The following is an 18706-nucleotide window of genomic DNA, read 5'->3' on the forward strand; positions in this document are numbered from 1 at the left end:
GAGGGCTGGGTACTACTCCCATTCCACCAATGACTATAATGTGATCCTGGGTCTGTCAAGAAACTATCACTTTTTAAAGATTTCAGCACTTCATAGATTTCCAAATAAATTCCTGCTCCAGAGTTTACAAATGAGAAAAAAGAAGCATACAGGAATTAACTGAATTACCAAAGACATTATAATTAAATAGAGGTTCAGTTGGTGGAACTCGTAGTGCAGTGTTGTTTTTGCTATGCATACAATTGTTCTAAAACTTTTGCTCCTTATTTATAAAGTGAGGAGAATATAACCCATGACTCTCTTTAGTGGTTGTTATAAGTATAGAATGAGGAGAAATAAATAAAAGAAATTTGCAAATCATAGATTCACCTCTCTTTTGGCTTAGACCATTTTCAATAATTCTGGCTACTGACCTTTGGATCTTGATTCCTAAGTCCCTTATTATAGTGAAATAAATAAAGTGAAGTGCATATAAACATGAAACCTATGTCTTACTTTAAAATCAGTAAATATTGGAAAATATTATAGAAATTACTACATTTCTTGTGTTTTATCCCCCCAAATAGCAATTTCTAATGATCAGATATCATCAGAGATGTTTCCCTATCACGACTTTGTTTCTTCTATTTTCCTAATTATATATGTATCTAGTATTGTGGAGATAACTCTAAAGTTAGCAATTTGTCAGCCTAGAAGAGCAAACAAAATATCAGGGACAGTGTGTTTGAGCACATTTCCAGTTTGTAAACAAGTCTTGGTTGGATAGCTCTGTTTGTGAAGTGGAAATGTGGTCAACAGAACCTTAGTCCCTACAGTCCACAGGGAAGGCTAAATCTGCTTCTGATTCTTACATGATCAACTGCATAAAATATTGATGCAGCTAAGTGATGCATTGCTGCTCATCTCTTTGTACTCAAACTTCACGTGTGTTTACAAAGGGACACTGATCTGGAAGCAGCTCGAAACAGTTACATATTAAAAGTTTGTGGGGACAAGAGATTGCAAAATAAAAGTTTATTTTCCAATTCTCACACTTTCCCTTTGTGTACAGAGCCTGGGCCTACATTTTGATCCTAGCCTACTGACTGGTCATTTTCTTTTCATTTTAAATTTAATTTACAGAATTAAAAACCATAACTGAATTCTATTACCTCTGCTGTGTGCTCTCCAACAGTGCACGTCCAAACAAGCCCATGGCAGCCCTAATCCAGCAGCCCGTGTGATCCTTTGGTCCAAAGGTATGTGAAAGGTAGGAGGTCAGCAGTATCCATATCCTTAATGAATGTCAGCCCTTGAAGCTGGGCTCACCTGCAATAAGAGATTCAAAACTGCTAATTAGCATCACTACATTAAAGCAGAGGAGGAAAAACCTATTGATACCCTGGTCAGTCCCTCTATAACAGCTTTCTACAGCATGGATAACCTCTCCAGGCAGGGTCCATTAAGGAAACAGTCTTAATTCTCTATCTGACAACTGCTTTTATGATATACTGAATCAATCAGAATGTTTCAGTGCTGAATGAAAACTAAATATAGAGCCTTATTCAACATTCTGAACCAGTTTACAAAGTTTGCTTGAATCCTATGACATATTCAGGTGAACTCTATTCTATCATTGGAACAACCCATGAACACAATGTTCTTGGAGGGTGCTGGACAGCTATACAGTCAGAAAGTTAGTATAATAGTTGGCAGGTATAGATTCTCATATAGAAGGAACAACTAGGAAGGTATTATGTATTATTCTTACGGACGAATGGTTATTACCAGAAGTGTTTTTATCTTTAGTTCTCACTTATTGCAAGAATTATGCTCTTGGCAAAGGATATCCTTTAGTTTCTGTTGAGAACACCCTTAAGGGATCAGATCAAGTTCTGGGGGTTTCCTTGGACTCTAACAAAGTCTCTCTAACAGAAGAGCCCTCTGCGTGCTTTTAAGCTGGCTTCCCCTCTGAGAGGCCACTGCTTCTGATTTCTGGCTCCAGACAAATCCTTTTCTCATGGGGTTTCTGAGGGAGCAAATCTGCTCAACCCGAGTTGCTCCATATTCTCCTGCCCTCCATATTCCCAGCCTAAACTGTTGGGCTTTATCCCTCACAGTTAATAACACATTGGAAACACTCAGGATAAGAGACAAAGAGCTGGGGCACATACTACTTTATTCCGCCTGCCTCCTTTGATGTGCCAGCAAGAACAATAAACTACAAAGTTTTGAATCCCAGTTTTGCCTTCACTAGCTGTGTGTCCATAAGTGAGTTACATACCTCTCTATGTTTTAGTTTTATCGTCCTTAAAATAGTACTTATACATTTGAGAAGACTATTTGAAGAGTCATATGTGATATTTTATATGAAAGTGTTCTAGAATAGAGTAGGACTTAAATAAATAACAGTTTTCTTCCCCTGAAACCTTGCATTAAGCTTCCAAGAAAGAGTAGAGACTAAGGGTAGGTGGGGAATGGTCCTGAGGATTTGTGTTTGGCAGTTCCTTCATGATCTGACAAGTTAGATCCTGTGCTTTGAGGAAACATGTCCCTGTGTGCCTTATCTCACCCAGAGTGGGCCCCCCTCTCTACTTGTCTATACACGTAAAGATCTTCATCGCCTTTGCATGGTTTCTTCCCTCCTTTGTGCAGGTGGGATGGGGAGTCTAATAAGAAATATTTTCTAGTACAATGCCTCTCTAAAAGATGCCACTTGTGCGCAATACACTCCTACTTTTCTATCAGTGCTTTCTACAAAGGGAGGAGCAGGAATATCATGGTCTTGCTAATAGGAGTTACCATGTGTCTTTAGAAATATCTTACAAAGTATTGGACTTCCCTGGTGGCGCAGTGGTTAAGAATCCTTCTGCCAATGCAGGGGACACGGGTTCAAGCCCTGGTCCGGGAAGATCCCACATGTCACAGAGCAACTAAGCCCATGCACCACAACTCCTGAGCTGACACTCTAGAGCCCACGAGCCGCAACTACTGAAGCCCACGCACCTAGAGCTCCTCAACAAGAGAAGCCACCACAGTGAGAAGCCCGCGCAACACAACAAAGAGTAGCCCCCGCCTGCTGCAACTAGAGAAAGCCTGCGCACAGCAACGAAGACACAACACAGCCAAAAACAAATAAATAAATTTATTTTAAAAAACCAAAAGAAATATCTTACAAAGTATATTGCCTACATTTTTCCTCATTGTTTTTTCCCCTAAAACACAATAGGCATTTAACACATACTTGCTAAAAAATAAATAAATAAATTAGCTAGGGGTTGCAGAAGGACCTGGACATTTAGAGATTGGTGAGGGAAAGGCGCGATAGTAGTGAGGAGGAGGCGGCGGGATAGTACGAGGTAACCTCAAGAATCTAAAACTTATATTAGTACAAGGGGTGAGGGAGAATCTTTGGAATGCTCACACATTTGTAAGTCATTCAAGTAGAATACTTGAGAAGTACTGTGGTTTTGGTATTGTTTCAGGAGTGCAGGCAAAAGTGAAATGACTGAGTAAATTTTGACGCTGAGAAAGTTGGAATGCATTAAATGTGGAAGATGCTAAATGAAAACAGGTTTACACGTGAAACAGTGAACTGATTTTATAAAAGCAAATGATTCACTCATTTCAGGTGACTTGGAGGTCTCATGGACTTGTTGAGTCTGGATACGGTCTTATCCAGGATAAAGAGGATCAGTCGTATGTCCTAGGTGCCCGGTGAGATGGAGAAAGTGCACTGGAGGAGGTACTTAGCTCTCTCTGCCACCCCTTCCTCCCTGGGGGATGGAGGGACATCTCCTCTAGGAAAAATAGCAGGCAAAAGCCTCGAGGGTTCTGAGGTCCAGCAATCATGACCTTCTCTGACCCACACTTTCACAGGCAGAAGTAAAAACAGGGTCCAAGAACAAGCCCACCCCACACATAATAGAACCTGGCACCACCTTATGCCTTGAAGACCATTAGGCTTAATCCCAACTTGCCTTTTCTCCCTATTTATAGTAGTCCTTACAAGAAGCCTGGGGTCTTCCAGGTCATCCTGTATCACTTTTTATCTCCAGATTGCTATGTACATCTCCAAATCCAAAACCTTCCCACTGTTCCCCTTGGAACTTTTAGTCTGGACACCAGGTATCCAGTCCTGGAACTGTCCTTAACCCACAATGGGACTGTGAGTAAGTTTGTTTGTTTAGATTTCATCATCTGTAAAATGATGTTGTTGGACTAGGTTGGTGGTTCTTAGCCTGGGGTTGAGGGACTCATCAGCCCACAATGAGCTTCAGGTGCTTCATGCATCTCCTATTGTTGTATGCAAAATTTTCAGGCTGTGTGCACATGTGTACTTTTTTTTTTTCCCCTCATAGAAAGATCTGTGACCCTGAAATGGAGTAGAAGTCCTTGAAGTTACTTATAGTCCTAACTTCATATGATTCTAAGTTTTGAAAGTGGATGGCGGGATACAGGCTGATGTTGCTCTGCACGGCTAGAATGCAGTCTCAGTTCTGCCACAACCTGAGTAAGTCACTCCTCTTTTCTCACTTTGGTTTATATCGCTTATAAAATGAAGGCATTGACCTAGGTTATCCACAATATTATTTTCCAATTGAAGGAGTACAGGTAATTCAAACAAACCACACCAACAGTAAGAAACACAACCTGGAAGGAAGTAAGCTTGGGAATTCACACTGGTCCCTGCTGGGTCCTTAGGAGTCAGAATCCCAGACATGGTAATGTTCTAAGAGCACTCTGAGAGGGAAGATGGAGAGGTGGTTCCTGCGTAGGATTCTAGAAGAGGGACTCAGTGACCTTCTCAAAGATGGGAGGTCAGGTCTTAAGGATGACTGGGAATGGAGAAGAAAAAGATTCACTGCCTCCTCCAAAGAGACTTGGGATCTGATTCATGGAAAAGATCTTACAGTGTTGGAGAATTTTTTTTGAAGGTTTAAATGGGTGTGTATAGACTAAAGCTCCCTTGTTAGTCTGCTTTTCTCATTAGGGTCCAGATAACATTTTATTTAGAAAATGAATTTGTCAACAACGTGCATAATTTTGATTTGTTCCACCTTCCTCCCAGCTCTCTCCTCCTGCACCTCACGCTCTTGCTAGCGCCTGTTATTTCTCTCTTTGTAAGTGTGTCCTGTTTGCTCTGGAAAAGAAATTCATGACTAGGTTGGAAAAGAAGTTTATGACTAGGTTCTAAGAACACACACATAGCACTTCGAGGAAGTTGTCTGAACCCTCTGCTTCCCCAGATACAATGTGGTCTTGGGGACAACAGGGTGGAAGGTGGAAGATCAAGCCAGTAATCCCTTCATTCTTTCATTCAGCACCTACTACATGCCAGACCCTATGCTGATCACAAAGTCAAATGAGACACACTCTCAGAGTCACACCAAAACAAAGCTGGATGCCTTCACCCAGGGATTTGCACTGGAATCTACTCTGTGTCCAGTGTTTTGCTCCTCCCTCCCTGGAAGTGGGGAGGCCAGTTGGATGACGACAAGGAGAGTGTCTTTGGCCAGTAGACAAGTTGTCTTCATTACTCCTATGGGGGCATGGGATTGAATGGGGTATTTTTCTGGGCCTGGCCCAAACTTGGCTGTGCCTGGAGGGCCCATTAGGCTGCAGGTCACAGCAGCTGGATCCCAGGCGCCCAGAGCCGGTCACGCGTCTGGGCTGCCCGCTCCACGAGGTACAATGGAGTCATTGACTATTTATTTACTCCGTACAATAAGGCCGCTGTTGACTTAATTACGGGAGCCTCCCTGCCACCCCAAGGATCTTTAAATAACTAACGGACTCTACACTGCCACTAACTCATCTCTCCTTACCCTCTTTACGACCCAAGTCTCCCCTACCTGGTCTGGTGCAATAGGCTTGTAGGGAGCTTGAGAGCCAGGAGGTGGTGATCCAGAGGGTAGACTGGTGCTTTTGCTTGAGAGCCGGGGAGGGTTTGTCAGGACTGAGTTTCTGCAAGTTTTAGGGCTGGGCTGAGTCAGGCGCTAGCCCCAGGGAGTGGAGGGCGGCAATACTGCGGCCGGCGCTTTACTCTACCAGGCCTGCAGGGAAGAAGCAACAAAAGGACAAACGCTTGTCTCCAGCCCAGACGACCAGTCCCTGGGGACGCAGAGTCTCTCTACTTCCCTGGCCTTGGGAATTAGAAACTACAGTGTCCCCAGGGATGAGGGCAGCTCGAGCACTCAGGAGAGTCACGGGATCTCACCTGGCCCCTTCCTTACACAGCCCGGTGGAAAACTGTTCCCCGGCCGAGCGCGCCCGGCCTGTTCCCGCTCAGCCTCACTTAAACCTCCCAGCGAATCGCTGCTCGCCAACTTCCTCTGGGAGCAACTTGCAAAGTCTCTGCTCTAGATAATAGTGTAGGGCCGAGGATAAAATAGCAACGGTATTGAATAGATGTTGACTTTTCCGACCCAGAGGAGCGGAGATCGGGGATTGTTTGCAGAAGCTAATCGTTTCTACTGAGAAGCACGGGGAGCCGGGTGTGCTTGCCGCCGGCGGCCCCTCCCTGGAAGCCGGGTTGCCGGAAGACTAGGGGACTTAGGCGCCCTTCCCCAACTCGGGCCTATTTAAGAAGTCTTCTAGACTATAGAGCCAGACCTGGAATGCTCCCCAGGCTTCTTTCTCCAACCTTTGAGTCTGCGACCAACCGGTTCGGTGCCCACCAGATCTCAAACCCAACTCCTTTCTGCAATTCATTTGGGAGGTCAGGGACCTGGGAGGAAAGGAGGCGTCGGCCATTAAGGCGCCAGACCGGCACAGAGACTGTCCGCCGACCCTCCCGCCCCCAGCCCCCTACACTCGGGAGTGTCCCTTTCTGTTTTTAGAAACGAAGGCAGGGAGAGGGGCGCCGTGACTCCAGACGTCTCAGGGGGTACAGGCAGCAAGGGGGAAGCGCATTGGTAGGGTGCACTTGAGGTAGAGGTGGGGGAGAGGCGCAGGTCAAGTTCTTTCCCGTGGAATTCAAAGGGAAATGGCAGTAGTTGGACTAAGAGGGCCACTTTGGAGACTACCAGCTGCTCCTCAAATCCTGGCAGCTGAGAAGTTTCGTTGCCATGGTTTCGGAGAGGCATGAAAGCCACCACCCAGAACCAAACGCGCTCGGGCTACTTATACGTGTTGCCAACCACCCAGGGCCAGACAAATTCCTTGGTGATTTGCATCACTCCCTAACCTAGCATCACATTCCCAGTCGCCCCATCTCAGAGTAGGCAGGGCTGTACGCTGGGGACGAAGTCCAGGCAGGGGAGTTCATAACGTGGAAGTCTGTGTGGGCGCCCAGAATTGTCGCACTTTCTCTCCTGCGGTCCAGGGGAGAGCGCTGCGCCCTGGTGGCCGCGGCGGCCCAGAGCGCGCCGGGACCGCGGGGAAAAGAGCGCGGCGCCTTTAAAGCAAGAGGCGAGGAACCCCCACCAGGAGGCGTGTCTGTCTCCGCCGCCGCCGCAGCCGCCGCCGCCGCCGCCGCCGCCGCCGCTGCTGCTGCTGCTCCACGGTCTCCGTCTTAGCTGCCGCCGTCACTTGCGCTCGGCGCCCGCGGCTGCGCTGCTCCGTCAGGGAGCCGGAGACTTCCAGCTCGACCTCCACCGGCTGCTCCTCCCCGAGGACCACCCCTCCCCCTCTCCGCCCATCTCACCCCCTGCGAAAGGTAAGGGCTCCCCTCGGGTGGGCTCCGCTCCGGGCAGCCTCCTGAGGTGTCTGTTCCCACGAGGACAGGAGGGACCCGGAGTGGGCGAGGGGCATTTTCCGCCTGGCGAGGAAGAAGGCGAAAAGCGGCGCGGCGGAGCCGGTGCGCTCGGGGCACCCGCTGGACCGAGTCCGTGCGAGCGGCTTTGTCCCGCTCGCTTCAGCCAATTCCCCTGCAGGCGCTCGCGTTCTTCCCATAAAATAATTTAACAAGTGGACGGGTCAGGAAGTGGCCTCAGCTACTGGGACTCACGCGAGGCTAAGAGAGGCAGATGGCAAGAAGCTGTGTGTCTGCCTGCGGGTCTGACAAACTCCCCAGCCTTCCTTCCATCTTCCCATTCTTCCATTAACCATGCTCCCTAGTTCCGTGCTGAGAAAGTACAGACATTCATTTTGTCCGGTGCCAGTGTTGAGAGCGTCTGAAAAAACTCGGAGGGCGTCCCATTAGGGCGAGGGGAGAAGTGTCACCAGGGTGGATCACAAACGTCAAGAACTTTTAATGACTCTCATCCTCCGATATTTTTACCTTCAAGGAGTTCTTTACTAAACAAGGGGACCAAGCTGAGCCTTCTTAGAAAATGATTTCCAATTTAGGGATTAAGGGATGTTAGACAACTTACTACTACTGTTATCCTTTTGGTAACGCACAGATTACCTTCTATCATTTCTTCATCTTCGTGCTGTAAGTATTATGCCATCAGAAATTACCTTATGGATTAATGATTATTTTAATTTCACGAGATGATTGATTCATTTGAATCTTAATTTGTAGTTTAGTTACTGGAAGATAGGCACTGATATTTCAATCTTGATTTGTCTAAGTTCATTACCTTGTAACTTTTTATAGAAACCATTCCTGTAATCACCAAGGCAGCTTCCAATGGCCCTAAGAACCTATTAATTAAACAAACAAAACGAAACACACTGAGGAAGGTGTTAGAGAAATAAGTGATTCTAGAAGTCTTACCTGCTTGTTTTCTTCTATTCAAACCCGTTTAAGACTGCACAGCTCTGAAATTAAAAAAATAAAAATAAAAAAAGATTACAGGTCATGCAAATCTATTCTAATTCAATTTCTTAATTAAGATACACTTCTTTTCGCATCGAAAAATTAAAACTCTAAATGTCATTAATCATCAGTGAAGCAGAATGTTGGTGGAACAGCTGAAATGTGTTCAGAATCACAAGGGATTGCATAGCATAGCATTCATAGTTAGGAAGGGTGAAGTGCAAATACGCAACAGTGTGGTTTTAACTGATATGAGCTCTGACATTATTCTCTGGCACCTCTAATGCCATGGATGAACAGGCTGTTTATTTTAGCTTAGCTGCAATACAACAGGCCACATGTGTGGAAGAATAGGTCAGGTGTTACTATAAGATGAGGTTTCTCAAATGTCACACAACAGCAGGACTTCAGTGACACGTCAAGTGGAATTCTTAAAAAGAATTCCATGTGAAAAACTTAAATATAGATATAACATGGAAGAACCTTTGAAATTCAAGTTGTCCTGGGATATGTATTTGCTGTTTCTTGCAAAAGGTTTAGGCATTGTCTATTGAAACATTGTGCTGTAAGGATTATTACACATTTGTACATGCCCCAGCAGGTGGCAGCTAACTAGAATAAGATTCATTTTCACTGGGAGGACAGAAAACTAAAATTGCTTCTCAAGTAATAGTGCCCAAGAATAAGAGGTCATTAGTGTCAGTAAATATAAAAATAGAGTGCAAGATGAAGCTAATGGCTTTTTGTTGTTGTTGTTGGAACAAGCTCTGCATGAACATGAAATGCATTTTGTTCTTTGCTAATTTATCATAGGCTTGATATTTCTTCATGTCAGCCTTCTATGTGGTTTTTTTTTTTTTGAGGCTTACTTATAGACACAGCTCCTGTGTGTGCATGCATATGTGTGTGCATTTGCAGTTTGTCATCTCTGCTTTGACCTTGGAACCTACAGAGCTTTGGCTTCTAGAAATAAAGGTTGCCATATGGTTAAAATGAGAAAAAAAGCAAATGAAACCATGGAATAAGGTGTGTAAATCTCATTATTGCTAAATATATATGATCGTCTGACATCAAACAGTGGGTTTGTTTGTTTGTTTTTTCCTTTGAGAAAGGAGCAAATGACAAATTTAAAAATGAGTTAAATCTGGTCAGTGAATACTATATAATGACTCTATCAATCCTTCATATTGCCCCAGAACTATGATGTATGGTATCAGTATTGTGGAGAAACTTGTAATAACTTCACAATTGCTTTACTATAAGGCATCTTCTATACCACCAAATCATTTTGTTCTAGTATTGGGGAGGTAATTTTAGGGTTGTTGTTGTTGTTTTTGCCCTGGGAGTGAGTGAAGTTTAATGAGAAAGAATGAAAATTAATCTGATAACCCTTGTAACAGATGGAAATCTGGAGGTGGAGAATTCTAAAGCAATAACTAATTGTACATTTTAGAAATGTCTTTAGCCACTGAACATTGACAGCATTATTCAGTATTCTGAATTTTGGTGGACTTTCAGGCAATTTTCTGTACTGAGAAACAAGAAGTTTAGTGCTCATAAGGGAACTCACAGTTAATGTAAATGGCTTTTGTAGTAGTTTGCCCTGGAAAGGGATGGCTATTCGCACATCCTGGGTATGCTAAGCAATCCCAGTTAAGTCACACTGAAATATACACACAACACAGTTGACAAAATAGTCCTTCTGACAATGTGAACAGTGCAATAATTCAAACTCCCAGAGTCTGTACAGCAGAAATATGCACATTGTCACTTCAAATGGCACACTACCCATTCAATGTACCACTTTCAAGGTACTGCTCCAGAATAAATTGATGTCTGGAGCGCTGTCCGCGGTACTGAAGAAAGGTCGTCTCCTGTCTTGCAGAAGTTCAATTGGACAGGTGGAGTTGCTGTCTGTGGTGTTGAAGCCTTTCGGATTAGCTGATGGATGTAAATGAGCCTAATTTAGCATATGTGCAAAATTGGTTCTTTGGGGACCAATTAATAGTAAGAAAAATTTGTGATAGACTTTTTACTGCTTAATTTACTGTGTAAGAACTTCATGAAATTAGAAGCTTGATCTTTCACTTTTCAACTAGACACCCAATAAATAATCCCACAAAAGCTAAATAGTTTAGAATGCTAGTTTTAAGTAGAAAAGCTACAACTGTAATGTCAGATGCCATTATGTTAACAGAATACATGAACAAGGAGTTATGGTACATTTTGTTTTCTCAAGTTCCATTAAATGCCAACCAGACATCAAAACTGCAGTATTTTGATTAGTCACAACAGAGCATGCTATTTTCAGGTAGTAGATATCAATTATATTGACGGATGAAAATATAAGAATATTTATTGTTGCCCTGGCAGTCATTATTATCTCTGCAAGGATCAAAAAGAAAAGGAACAAATAGAATGGAATAAATGAGACAGCAAATACAAGACAGGACATGTTGGGCTGTACATGCTTTACAAGAGGTATTTTAAACATGGACTGAAGGAGTCGCTAGATACCCTTGGTTTTAGCACAAGGTGTTCCTTTTAAAGTGCTCAAATAGTCAAATTATTTGATTGAATTGCCTGCTACATTGCAGAACTAGCCATTCATGATACTTATTTTTGACACTGCAGTTATGCCTCCATCTTAAAAAAAAATCAATGCCCACTTAATGCCTTTGCGAAATGTAGGTTTATTTTCAAATAAGCATTTTATAATATCTTAAGAAAAAATAGATTTAAAATAGATTTTAAAAATTTTGCTATCTGGAAGAAATAGTACTCATATCGCTCCTTACTTAAAACTTAGATATTCTTTAAATATGATATGATCTTATAATTTTTTCATAAGGGTTAACCTATACTCTGTTAGTTGGTTATGAAAAAGATTAATTTTAAGATACAAGTCCAGCAATTTGTGTTTTGTGCTTCCTGATCACTTTAAAATATTAATGTATAGTAATATATTTATCACTATCCATCTTAGTTTCACTTACTAATGTAAAATATTAGGATTGGGTATTTTAATCTATATGCACGGAGGACAGCATATTACCTGTTTCAATAATAAAATATATTTTTATGTTAAAAGTAAATATATTTCTGTACTTTTTTTCTTGAATAAATTGCTACTTGTGAAAGCCAAGACAGTCACTGTCTGGGGACTCTGAATATTCCGATCAGAACACTAGAAAATAATAAGGTATTTTTAGACAAAACTGTGCCACTCAATGTTGCTCAAGCTATGATTCCATATTTTACCTCTTCAAGAAACAGATATTCAGAAAAACAAAGTGAGAAGAAATTTGGGCATAAATTATTGAAGCCTTTGGAGTTTGCTGCACCCATTCAAATATCATTGTCTTTTAATATATGCACAATTACTTTAGATAAGGTAAAAATGGGTGGGAAATATGATTCCCTCCTTTTAATTCAACATTTTCCCCCCTAAAAGGCCACTTGCAGAAATCTGTTTTTATTGCTGGGTAGTAATCAAGGAATGTCCCACTTAAGTTTTTAAAGACTATCTTCACCTCTCCAATTGCACTTCAATCTATATTAATTCCTGGGCAGAGTTTTAAAAGTACAAAAAGACCCTCTTTCAGCCTGAAAACAGTTTACATTTGCAGTAAATTCCTCCGTGTTAGACCACTTCCTTTTTTACAACTCCTAGGCAAAGTGACTTTGTCTTAGCTTGTCATTTATTAAAATTCATCAGTTGATGTAGGAAGTCCGCTTGCATACATCAGTCACTACCTTAGTAAAGACTCTTACTGGAAATAAATGCACTTTTTTTCCACGCAGATAAATCCGACTTCTTCCTTGCAGCTCAAGGTGGGCGACCAGATCGGTTGCATAATAGATGTTGGGAGGCTCACTGGCAGGAAGCCTTAAGAGGCAAGCAGCTATCTCAATTTTTCTCACTTAATCTTGGCTTCACGTCAGAAGCTGTGCAGCAGTGCAGTAGAATAGGGCCTGGCAAAACCTTTGCGAGCAAAGCGCCTTTTGTGCTGGGACTGTGGCTCGCTACCGACGCCTCGGCGGTTTCCAAGGCTGGGCTTCCTATTGATTTTCCTCCTCCTTTGCTTCCCCAGGCTCGCGCGGCCGGACATTGTGGGTGTGCGTGCTGGATTTCTCCCGGATGCTTCCCGACTAACATGGATGTCCCACCATCCCTTGCAGTGGAAGGTTGCTCCTTGGCGCAGTGAGTGAAGAACATGCAGCGATTGCTAATGGGATTGGGAAGCGGAGACTCCTTTCTCTGTCTGTGACCATGCCGTGATCGTGTCTGCGGCCACCACTCGACGCATCCTCATTCCTACCCGAACCGGGAGCCTAACGCTAGATCGGGGAAGTGGGTGCCGCGCGTGTGGACACAGAAACACCATGAAGATTATTTCCCCGATTCTAAGTAATCCAGTCTTCAGGCGCACCATTAAACTCCTGCTGTGCTTACTGTGGATTGGATATTCTCAAGGAACCACGCATGTATTAAGATTTGGTAAGATTTCCCATCCCTCTCCATCGCCTGGTATCCGGCTCAGAGGGAGCCGGATGTAAACAGACTTGTTCGCTCCTCTAGGCGGGTGGGCTCGGTGCATTTCGACCCCAGGGTTTGAAAGGACCCACTGTGCTTTTCATTTCTTTTCTCCCCACCCCACCCCTTTACTGAAAAAAAAAAAAAAATTAGCCGCGGGAGGATGAAGTGAGTGTCAGTGTGTGGTAGTGGTGGCTGCGTTGCGTCCCCATGGTAGCCAGTCTCAGAGACGGTAATGACGCTGGGGGTATGGCCACCGCCGCTGCTCCCTCCTTTCTCCCCGGGAGCCTCCCGGCTTGGCCCGCTGCTCCTTCCCCAAGAACGTGCGCGCTGGGGCTACACGCCTCTCAGGTGGCCCGGCCGATGAGTTAATATCTGGTAACTCTTTGGCAAGTTGGCGTCTGTCCGCTTCCGCCTGGGACCTGGGCAGGTCCACAAGTGAAAGGCGCTAACCGTTTTGATTTGCCATCAGAGAGCCTTTTCGGTTCATTCTACCGGTTTTTCCATCCCTGGTGCCCTTATGGGTACGCGGAGCTTTTAAAGATATTGTTGTAAGGTTGAAGGCTCTACTTAACAAGGCGAGGCTGCTGTTTGAGAGAAATAGCGTCGTGAGGGAGAGTTTTTGTTTGTTTTAAACTTGTGAGTCCTCCTCACAGGTTTCTCACTGAACGTCCTGGACTAATAATACATGATGACAGTGGTGACTGGGGCGGAGGGAGTCTGTGTATGGGAGTCTAAGTCTGCATCTTTATTTCACTTGTAGCATGATAAAAAAAAAAAAAGCCGAGGTGGCCATTCTATATGAAGGGGACCCATTGCTTTTCTAAGGAATCAGGTTTCCTTGGGGCTCGAAGGAAAATCTAAACGTGAGACTCCGGTGGAATCGCTGGTCAGAAGATTTGCTTGGAGGAAATGAAGAGTGGGCAACGCTCAGCTGCTTTCGATGGCCAATGGAGTTTCAGTAGGAGAACTAGTCAGGGAAAGTTCCCTTAAGTAGATAAGAGCCAGAGAGGAGAAAGCCAGCTGGGTAAACGCTCCCACTGTGGGCGCCTCCTTTGACAGTTCGAGTGGATTTAGACCAAAGAATGCAGGAAACCGTATAATCCTGAGTATATGTCTTTGAGATAAAAGCAGATACATTAAGTCACTCAGTCAAATTTAAATCGAAGAGTGATTGCCTGTACTTCCTATTATGTCAGCAATATCTTCTCTCTTGCCTTTTTCCCATATGCTTTTTCTATAATGATAAAATTCACCATCTATCTCAGGCTTTGTGGAACCAGGGCAGGAATGCTTTCACATACTGAAAAAGGGAACCCTACCTTCCCTCCCCCACCAACACATAGACACACTTGGAGTCCAGAAGACTGTAATGACAAGAAAAGACAATGAGTTATAACTGGATTCCTGCTGTAGTAGTTTTTCTGCTTTCTTCATGCCTTTAGATGGTACTTAAGCACGTTGCTCTTAGCAACAAGCGTCCACAGGAATGCTTGTTTCTTTGGATGAGATTAAACAGGTCCCTGTATTGCTGGAAATGTGTGTGTGTGTGTTCAGCTGTTCTGCTTCAAGCATGGTAAGTGCTACAGTTTGGTAGTTTTGCCCAATATTTTGAGTAGTACAACCTACTTATTTGGAATACTGAGGTGTCTTCTGAAGTGTGTTTGTGAATGAGTGTGTCTTAATGCATTTGAGGACTGGGTGGGGAAAATAAAGAAGTCTGGGAGCCCGAAGACTGCCACCAATACTCTAAAGATTTAATTATTGCTGCTCTGGTCTTGCAGCATACTATGTGCTGAATCATTAGATTGTTACATTCGCTGATCATTTCATATCTTCATATTAAAAATCTTGGCGACTGTAGCAGTGTGTAGCAGCTTTCCAAAAGAGCTGACACACACACAAAAATACATTTTCCTAGACCAGTGCTTACTAAGAATGTCTGTAAGAAATGGGGGGGGGGTAGGCAGACACGTTCCCACCTGTGCCTTGTTACCTTAAACCAACAGCCCAGTTTCTAGATAACTTGTTATTTTCTCCATTAACTTCGAACATCTTCCACGTGGAGATCATTTTCTCTGATTTCTGACCTGAGCTGTGGTGAAGGACTGTATACGTGATAATCTTTGGAACATTTACCTGTTGGGGATGTTTTGATGCAATGGCAGGAGTTTTATTTTCTTCTGGGAAAAACATGTTTTGAGTGGGGTGGAGATTGGTTGCGCGCGTATGAGCCACTCTTGAGAAAGGTTATTTTCAACTTCAGCTGAAAAGGCGAACCAGAGCCTCATCCCTGGCCCAGTGCCTTGGACGGGAAGGGGTTGGAATCGCTGGTGAAGCAGCTGCCCCTGGGGTGCGGGTGAGACCCGCCGCCTCTACTGAGGAGGTGGCATCCAGCCCCTTCCCCACCGACCCCGGTGTGGCTGGCCTCTGCCAACCGCCTGGCGCCTCTGCGGCGGCGCTATGGCAACCGCGGGGCCCCGCGCGGTGGCCGCCCCATCCCCAAGCCCTCTTCCCGTAGGTGGTGGCAAACCACCTTCAAGGGCTCTCTGCCGGCCTTCCCCCAGCTCCCGCTAGTGCTGTGACTTGAGTCTGCGTCCTCCTACCAACGAGTGTGGATCGGAGAGCAGCCTAGGGTGCTGACACTTGCCGAGTCCCTCGCCACCCCCGCCCATCTTCCGAGTGCTCAATCTCTCTCTCTCTCTCTCTCTCTCTCACACACACACACACACACGCACGCACGCGCGCGCGCGCGGACAAATGCACTCTAGCGAAGCAAGTCCAACACTCTGGCACAATGACTCCTCTCTGGTCCCCAGGAAAACTTCCTGCAGTCGCATCCGCGAGCGCCTGTATCCTGGCGCCCCCTCCCACCCCGCCTGGCCTCGGGGCTGCCCACCAGGGCCTGGTACTCCGAGGCCGCTTTGTAAACACCTTCTAGAGAAAGTCCCCCGAGCGCCGACCCCAGGGAGCTTTCCCGAAGCTTCCAGGCAGCCTGGGGAGATGGGGAAGAGACCTGAGGGTCAGCCAAGGGTCAGCTCCTCGCCCGCGGGCGGGCGGCGCCGCGCCGTGAGCGGGTCGTGGCAGCTTCCCCGCCTTTGATCTTGGCTTGGCCCAGCTTGGATTCTCCAGGGCGACCACCCAGCGGGCGCGTTGTCGGGGGACACGCTGGATCTTGGACACTTAGAGGGTCAGTTTCCCCGCTCCAGGTCAGGTCAGAAGTCCTGGGGTGGGCGTGTTCAGGCACGGAGGCTGCGACGCCCCCCGCGGGGCTTCTCGCGTGAACTCCCGCCCGGCAGCCCGCGGCGCCGCGCAATGTAAATGAGGCACCTTTGTTTCCCCTCAGCTGCGGCCCGGCCCTGCTAGCGGCTGGACGGGCGAAGGCGCGAGTCCCAATTCCAAGGTCTCCCAGCACCACAGTGGCTCCGAGGTACTTGAACTTTTCTTTTGTTACTTTAGCCACCCTTCTCTTCTCGCTCGACCTCTGCTCCTGGGAAAGCGTGGGAAGGGCTAGAAGCCAGCTCCGGGCGGGGCTCCACGCAGGGCTAGCAGTCCGTCTCGGAGTTTGGGGGTTGGGCGGCTTTGGCATCTTCTTTAAGGAATCACTTCCCAAGCCACCACTTGTTTACGATCTTCGAGATCGGATTTTCTAAATTCCTTATCTGAAATGGCAGTTAGAATGCCAAGAGAAGACAGGAACACAAACTTTCTCCCAAACTCGTGGGCAGCTTCTCCAAGACAGTCCTTTCAGAGGAGCTGAGATTGTGGTAGGCCACTCATTCCCTTCAGGTGTTTCGACTTAGCTTTTCTCTTCGGCGTTCCAGTAGGACGGCTTTTTTAAAAGGCTTCCCAGGCGAGGTCTACCCCGAGACGCTCTCGGACCTCCTTGGCACTGTGCGCTGGCTCCGTGGCACAGCGCTTAGCCACCTCCCTGCGCACAAGCCAAAGGTGAAGGCCACCAGCTCAGGGCCAGCCCAGATTATAAAACCCACAGAGTGAGAGGGAACGGAAAGTGTTCCTATGGAAAACCCCCTATTTGTTGGCTATCCCATGTGCTCCCAGATAGGATCATTAGTAGCAGATGTGCTACAATATCGAGGAGTGTGAATGAATTGGCTGGGCTTAGAAGCCGCCGCTCTCTACAAGATCTTTGGAAGAGATTTTTCTTCCTTTAGGAGGTGAGGTGGGCGGGAGGGGGGCGTGGCTTTACAGCTGGAAGCTGGAAAACTGGCTCTTGGGAGGTGGGGATGGGGGAGTAATAGCGGCTACTGTCTGAAACAGATAAAGCCGGAACACCTGCTCAGTTGAGCTCTGGAAAGCAGGGGAGGGAAATCTTTCCAAGAATCGCCAACACAAGGGCCACGCTAAAAAAAAAAAAGAAAAAGAATCTGATCTGTTTTCTTCACGTAAGTTCGCACTTATTCTTAAAGCTTCAAAGAATAACTGATGTGATCCATCAACGGAGGCACACTCGTTTCAGAAAATGACTTAAAAATGATCTTTTCCTCCTCTAGAAATAGCACCTCTTCTCCACCAAGACACATGGGACTCAACATGTTTTCTGGCTTTGTGAGGTTGTCTTTAAGAAGTGAACAAGGGTTTATATGTCAGTAGACATTTCTTCAGATAGACACCTTTTGCTTTTTAGCTTAATTCAAGTGATCACTGCAGTGTGTTCAGTCCTGAATTCTCAAATGACACTGTTTCAACATTTACTCAGCACAGGAAAGTTAATGTGAATTGCTCCCACAAAAGGAGGAACATAACATAGACCAAACACAGGATGTATCATTGGTTATCAGAGCATTTTCAAGTCTATTCACCATTAAATAAAGGGTTGCCTATGATAATGATGATGTAATCTTTGATTTTCTTTTAATTATCAAAATTTCTGATAAATGTCTTGCTCTTTTGTAGTAGAAATTCAAGTGAGAGGGATTTATTTTCTCTTTCTGTTCTTAGGATTTTACTCGGTTATTGTAGCTCCAATTCCCTTGATTCCCTGGAAGTTGTTGATGTCCATTTTTACACATCAGAGTAGAAAGTAGTTCACTGTCTTTCAACTGTAATAGCCTTAAGGCTTTAATCTACTGCATCCATAATACCTGGGGTTTGCAGGAGATCCTAAGTTTTCCTGGGTAGGATGGTCTAAAGTATTGAAATGGAATTGTTGATTGTTTTGCATTTGGGTGGTGAAGCTTTATCTTCTGTGGACTTTCAATTTGTAATCCAGTTATCAAGGTACTAGAAGTGCTTCAAATGAATCTTAAACCCTAAATCTTAGCATGAAAGGTAAGGTCAAAATCCCCTGAAAGAGAAGGAAGTAGGTGCACATCATCATTATTGATTGGTCTAGATTAAACACTGAAGAGGAAGATTTCAATCTGATAACGTGATAGGGCTTTCTGTTTTTCTTTGCTGCTTCTGCTGACAATTTTGTAAGATAATTAAATTGCCTGATTGAAGTCACGGTGGTCATGTGG

General features: G+C 45.1%; 1 protein-coding gene across 6 annotated transcripts in view; it reads left to right on the forward strand.

Moving 5' to 3' along the window:
- Window positions 1-1193: 1193 nt before the first annotated feature.
- GRIK2 (glutamate ionotropic receptor kainate type subunit 2) overlaps window positions 1194-18706 on the forward strand; it is a 638500-nt gene continuing 620987 nt past the window's right edge. For 3 of the 6 annotated variants that reach the window (XM_081251565.1, XM_081251560.1, XM_081251564.1), the window contains exons 1-2: window positions 7476-7639; window positions 12781-13187. In XM_081251565.1, coding sequence (XP_081107691.1) covers window positions 13073-13187 — 115 coding nt within the window. In that variant the 5' untranslated portion in view covers window positions 7476-7639; window positions 12781-13072. Of the gene's footprint in view, window positions 1239-3610; window positions 3725-4340; window positions 4493-7475; window positions 7640-12780; window positions 13188-16569; window positions 16654-18706 lie in introns of those variants that run through there. The other 3 variants (XM_081251562.1, XM_081251563.1, XM_081251561.1) reach the window with 2 other exon arrangements.

This window comes from Mesoplodon bidens, assembly GCF_964165515.1.
Source record: "Mesoplodon bidens genome assembly, chromosome: 12".
Taxonomy (NCBI): Eukaryota; Metazoa; Chordata; class Mammalia; order Artiodactyla; family Ziphiidae; genus Mesoplodon; species Mesoplodon bidens.